We start from the raw sequence: 6,357 nt of genomic DNA on the forward strand, positions 1-6,357 counted from the left end.
ACAAAATAAAATCCTAGGGCTTTTATGGCTACACAAAAGAACCAAATGACCCTAGTAAACAATAGTGAACAATTTTGAGAAAAATAGACTTGTGCAACACATAGCTCAAATGAACAAAAATCAGGCTGCAACACCAAAAATATAATAGCTCAGGCCTACTAAAAGAAAGCATAAAACTTCGTGATGATAAACAAATTTCTAAAACGCATATATCTACAGTAAATAGGCTACTGAGAACTGGGAGCGATGAGAGAAGTTGAAACATACCAAATGCATAAATATCTAAAAAAAAACTTTTTTTCAGACTATAAGACCTGCAATCCAAGCTTGCTCTTTTGGATCAACTATGCTCAACATGTCAGCATTTTGCTGCCTGCAAGCATCACGAGCTTGCAACCAAGTTAGCGACGACTGGAAGTTGAACTGATAGCAATACTTTCCAAATTGTCCCTCGATCCAGAATTCACCACAACCGTCCACTGAAACAGAAGGCTTATAACATGTGGTAGAATTATTAGGCTACAATTTCTGAAATAATTAAGGCCCCAGTCGAACCAAAATGCAGACTCCATACTTGAGTTTTACCTACTCTTGTTTGGGCTCATCAGTGGATATGCACCTAAATAAGGGTGAAACTCGGATATTGCGTCTTTCATTTTCGTTCGATTAGAGTTTTAATTACTTCTACAAATCGGTACATTTCCATAATTTTTGAAATGAAGCTGCTTAGCCTACATTATAGCGTACTAAATGGCATAGCCGTCAGGTAAAAGCTGTAAATTTTAAATGTTTTGCTTTGAGAAAGAACACTGTATAACGTAGTTTTTGAAAAGCGCTTACAAAAGTTTATATCTTTCTTATATTTCAACTATTGTGTTTCAAGGGTTTGAGTTAGAGCTGTAGCCTACTTCATACATTTCAAATTAATAGACAATAGAACTGTGTTTTTTTCCAGGTGGAAACGCAAATTTGAAATTGCGTATAACAGAGCTCAAAAATGAGTATTCGGTTTGTTTTGATGTGTAAGTGTGAGCGACGAGCGTCCATCAACTGCAGCATGCATACTATAGATGTAAAATTGCACACTCCATAAAGAATCAATAAAAAATTGTTTAACCTGGTTCGGGACAAATTCCCCAAATGAAGTCTTTGGCGTAGTTTGATGTTGTAGCGCACCATTTTAGATTGTCCGATCTTCCAGCTGTGGTGCAAGATGTATAGCTTACCCCCATAAAAGTAAAAGGAAATAGACAAGGATCTCCGCCAGCGTTACCACCAATTGTGTAAATTACTGAAACAAAATAGAACGAAGAGTTGATTGACATTAAAGACGTAATTTAAACCTTCTGTTTGAGATACCACTTAAAGTGATTATCTGTACCAATGTGATAGACTAAATAGAGAACTGGCAAATGCTTTTGTTATTACATCCAGCGCCGTTGAGGGATTAATTTGAGTCCGGTACCAATGATGGGACTGAGTGCAACATGAAAAAAAAAATTGAAACTAAACAATAAATTTTCATCGAGTGATAAAATCTCTTTCCACCAAATAAAGGAGTCTATAAAAAAATCAAGGATGGATGCAAACGCGATCATCTCAGGTTTTAAGGTTCCTATCCGTGGAGTTAGACCCCTTCAAAATTACTACGCGAAGCCTGTATCTTTATTCAATTTGCGTTCGAGTCAAAACATGGAGTTAGGGTTTAATGCATCAGCAATGAAACATTTACTGATTTAAGCAAATTGGCATCTACTCCTATCTTTTTTCTCATGCATCAGTCGTAATCCGCTGATTGAAATCCATGACTACTGATCCACCGAATAACTTCCTGCACACTTTTCTCGATCAAATAAGTAGGCAGCAGTTCGCTTAATCGGCCGCTTTAAAGATACGCTGTTGGTGTATTCAACCTTAAAACTGTTAGGCATAGTCTACTGATTGAGCTCTTCCTTGCACAAGCATAAAAAATTATATTATAATAGGTAGAATGTCACTAAATTATCGTGTCGGCAATGTTATGATGAATACGAAGAAAACAGGATAAAAATAAATAGCCAAAAAATGTTTTGAATGACAAACTAGTGCGTTTGCCATCAATGCAAAACTTTTGAACTCGAGATACTAGAGAAAGCTACATCCATATCGACGTTGTACAGCTTCTTGTCAACATCATGATCTAAAATGTAGACTTTTTGTAAGTAGCCTAATCATGAGAGGTAACCTACAAGGTTGTCAAGAAAATCTAACAGACATTTGTATTTATAATCATGAAAAAATGTGAATTTGTGAAAGCCTTCATACCTGTCTTGTTGAGATCAGTTTGTGCGGTTGTTCGAGTAGATATTAGGCCTACAGTTGCTGCTGCTGGGGTCGTTGCAGTCGCTTGAAACAGGGTCGTACCACCTGAAATGAAGCATGACTTATTCTTTAAAAATTTATTTATCAACTGGACAAAACTTGCGTGCTAGTTTTTTGTTGCCATTTATAGACTGGCAAAAGGCTTTTTGTTTATAAAGATTACGATCAAAAGTGGAATATAAAATGTAGGAGAACGGAAAATTGTTCACTGAATCAATGAAAAATGAGTTCACTTTACTCGTGAAAAAAACAAATAAAACTTGCAATTTGATGACAACAATCATTTAGTCAATTGCATTCTTATAATCACTACTCTGTATGGTATCCTACAAAATCTTAATGTATAAGCTAGTCCATTAGTAGGCTACTCACCTTTAACATAAACCAAACAAAATATATTGATAATGACCAAGAAGGCAGTAAACGTTGAATCGGCCCAGCTTGCCATAATAAGCTAGACTTATTAATATAAGAAAAACTTGAGTTATTTCAGCCTTATTCAAACCTAACCTGTCAGAAGGAACAAATGGTTGCAGCCCTTCACCATTAACATTCCAGTTATTAAAACTGATTCGTTCATACAATATACTAAATATATACCGTAGGCTATTGCACCATGTCTACATGTCAGGCTCGTTGAGAGAATGTATACTATAGTCTCTACACACGCAACCAATCAGTTATTCAATTGAACTAAAAGTAAAAATATGTGGTCTATTAGTAGGCCTACAATGAACATGAAAAAGAAGAATGTCTCTGTAAACAAACTAACAGCGCTAACGCCCTCGGAACTCACTTCCAGGGCTGTACAGAACCACACCTTAACGCAAAATTTAAAACTAAACAACTATTTTAAATGCTAAACTGGTGCCCGAGTGAGGATTTAATGTACACCACTTCACGGCGCTTGTGGTTGATACGGTGTAGCCTATTATGCAGTGTGATGCAAATTATTGTCTGATAAAAGCGGTTTCGGTGCAGTGCAGCAAAAAATATTGTTAGCTAACAGGATATAGGCTACTGTTGTCCTAGACATCACTATTGTCAACTACAGCGACTTCGACTTGCTTCAGTAGTGCAAATATTTTCAGATACAAGTAAACCATGTAAAACGGCCTAGATTAAGATTTGAAAGATACTTTTTCAATCCTAAAATATTCAATTAGCTGAATAAAGCAAAATTGAACTAAAAAGTACTCACTCGGCGTAACCCGTAACCGTAACTCTCGGCGTAACCCTGGACAGGTCACTCACGTACCGACGACACCTGGAGTCACTGCGCAAAAAACTATCGGCGCGCGTTGCACTTTTGAGGCGGCTGGCGGGTTCCGGCTGGGGAGCTGATGCGAAAACCCTTCGCACAGCTACCTTGGCCCTCGTCCATTCTACCGCTGAGTACTGCACACCAGTGTGGTGCCGCAGCTCTCACACCCGCCACATTGACACCGCCATCAATGACGCACTACGCACTGTGACTGGATGCCTGCGTCCCACTCCAACGGACTGCCTTCCCATCCTTGCAGGCATCCAACCTGCTGAGCTTCGCCGTAAAGGAGCCATGATTTCCCTTGCTCGTCGCGCACTGGACCCCGACCACCTCCTCCACAGTACATTCCAGCGCCTACCTGGAGGACAGCAGCGACTGAAATCAAGACGCCCATTTGTGCCCGCCGCACGACAGCTTCTGAACAACGTTGAAGATCTTGGAATAAGTGCGGCACACTGGACGAACTACACATGGAACATGGAGTGGCAAAACAACACCTCCCGACTCCATGATTTCCTACCCGACGTCGATCCCCACCCTCCAGGAATGTCCCTCGCAAGACTTGCGTGGGTCCGGCTTAACCGCCTACGAACCGGCGTCGGTCGCTTTCGTTCAGACATGTGCAGATGGGGCCTGGCTCCCTCACCGGGATGCGAGTGTGGCGCCACAGACCAAACTGTAGACCATGTCGTCCATGACTGCCCAATCCATCAACCACCACATGGAACGCTTGGACTGAAGGCCGTGGATGACGAGACTGTCGAGTGGCTGATGACATCATGCCCAAACATATAGTCCGGAAGAACAGCTCATACGACGAAGAAGAAGAACTAAAAACACATCGAAATCTTAGATCACTCGGGAGTGTGGGTCTACAGACTTTGGGTGGAACGATCTGTTTGAGTTGGTGCTTTTTATCAACTAGGGGAGAGTGGGGCACAATTGGACAAAAAATAGTAAAATAGAAGTCCCGTCTATATTAAAAGTCTAACAAAATCCAACTTTTGCACAATAACAAAGTATCACACTGTTAACAAAATGAGACAGTGAAACAACACTTAGGTAATGCATATTAAATACTACAGTCAATTGAAAAAAATATTGTTTTTGTCCAATTGTGCCCCACTCTCCCCTACCACTCAAATTTCAGTAGCTTACGTGAGTTCTTTTCTACGCTATTATAGTTTATCAGTTGTGCCAAACCAGTGGAGAAAGTAAAGCAGTTACTGTAAAATAATTATTGCAGGTGCAGCGTACCGGTACCGTACAATATAATACGACTGGTCACATAACTTTTAAAGCTTAACATTGACTCTTAGTGACCCTTAACCCATATCCTCCTAGTGTCAGTTTAAACTGACAGAAGTAAAATCATTCATATTTCTTGAAAAAATAACTTCTTTTGAAAAAACGTTTATTCTATTTCGTTTATTCTATTTCAAATACACTTATCTAAAGCTATCTTGAAAAAATGAACAAACAACTCAGATTCAGGAAAATATGAGTTAAAGTCACAACTTTTACTACAACACTCGACTTCCGCTGTTTACCACGACTAATATCTAACTAAATTTTTAATGCAATTACTTCTTTTCCGCCCCGATAGCTCAGTTGGTTAGCGCTTGACTTATGGAACGAAGAAGCTTCAAGATCAAACGGCGCTGGTTCGACTCTCGGGGTGTGCGCTTGAGCAACGCACGTTAAGGACTGCTCTTCATTAAGCGGCATCTAATGGATGGAATAAATCCCAGGCAACAAGACTTTAACAATCGGAAACTTCACTCTGTCAATGTCGGTGACCGCGGGCCTGCGTCAGTGATTCAAAGCCTCTACAAGTATGCGAAACTGCCAGAGTTAAGCTCTGCAAGATGCTTTCCAAGTCCGAGGATAAAGATTCAATCAATCTTTCAGAGTGACTCGAGTAAATAATTTTTATCAAGGATTGCACTTTCAGTTTTCCATGTTGTACCAACACTTCAACAAAACATGAATGTAGAGAGTAACGTTTGCACCTTTAGCCTACATCATTTTTGTACTATTACAGGATTTAAAACCGACGTAGCCCTTTCAAACGGAATCGGTTACTTTGTGAAATATCTTTTACAAATCTCCTGTAAATTGCTCATCCATAAAGCCTTTGAGTTGACGCAAAAACAATACAATATTATTAAAACTTCAGTATTGGGAGTAACAGAAACACCAGCTTTTTCTAATAGGTTTGTGATGGAGCAGCACTTGAGACAACATGTAGCCTAAGACTTACAAAAATTAGCCTACCTTTCAAAATAAAACATGACTTTTCTTAAGCAAGTTTTAAGTTTTTGCATAAAAATAAACACTTTTTTCTATGCCCTTGCAATCACCACCATCATGTGCCGTCTCCGAGTCGAAGGTTAGCCGTCAATTGTTTCTTAGTGCAGGCCCTTAGGGGAATCTTTAGGCTAAACGTGTTACACGTTGTTTTTTTGCATATTTTTACAGTTGATTAACCCAACTTTGATTTTAGTGGGTGCCGCAACTTTTTGGGCCACGTGATCACCCCCAAATCGGGGATTTCCCCAGAAATCACGTTTCAGCTCTTTTTACGTCATTTTTGTGCAATTACATATTTGATTTTTGTATATTTTAACTTAAAAAGCACATACAAATAAGTGAGACAAAATAAACACAAAATAATTTGATTGATGACGTCATTGTGACGTCATCACATATATTTTTTTGCTTTTTTA

At 39.2% G+C, this 6,357-nt stretch overlaps 1 protein-coding gene across 2 annotated transcripts in view; it reads right to left on the reverse strand.

Annotated features, from left to right (window-relative positions):
* The window catches only part of LOC145767026 (macrophage mannose receptor 1-like), a 41,166-nt gene extending 38,296 nt beyond the window's left edge, over positions 1-2,870 (reverse strand). For both annotated transcript variants that reach the window (XM_082578755.1, XM_082578754.1), the window contains exons 1-4: positions 2,734-2,870; positions 2,305-2,406; positions 1,118-1,291; positions 315-479 (exon numbers count right to left, since the gene is read on the reverse strand). In XM_082578755.1, coding sequence (XP_082434881.1) covers positions 315-479; positions 1,118-1,291; positions 2,305-2,406; positions 2,734-2,809 — 517 coding nt within the window. In that variant the 5' untranslated portion in view covers positions 2,810-2,870. The remainder of the gene's footprint in view (positions 1-314; positions 480-1,117; positions 1,292-2,304; positions 2,407-2,733) is intronic.
* Positions 2,871-6,357: the final 3,487 nt, after the last annotated feature.

Source organism: Aplidium turbinatum, chromosome 3, assembly GCF_918807975.1.
Source record: "Aplidium turbinatum chromosome 3, kaAplTurb1.1, whole genome shotgun sequence".
Lineage (NCBI taxonomy): Eukaryota > Metazoa > Chordata > Ascidiacea > Aplousobranchia > Polyclinidae > Aplidium > Aplidium turbinatum.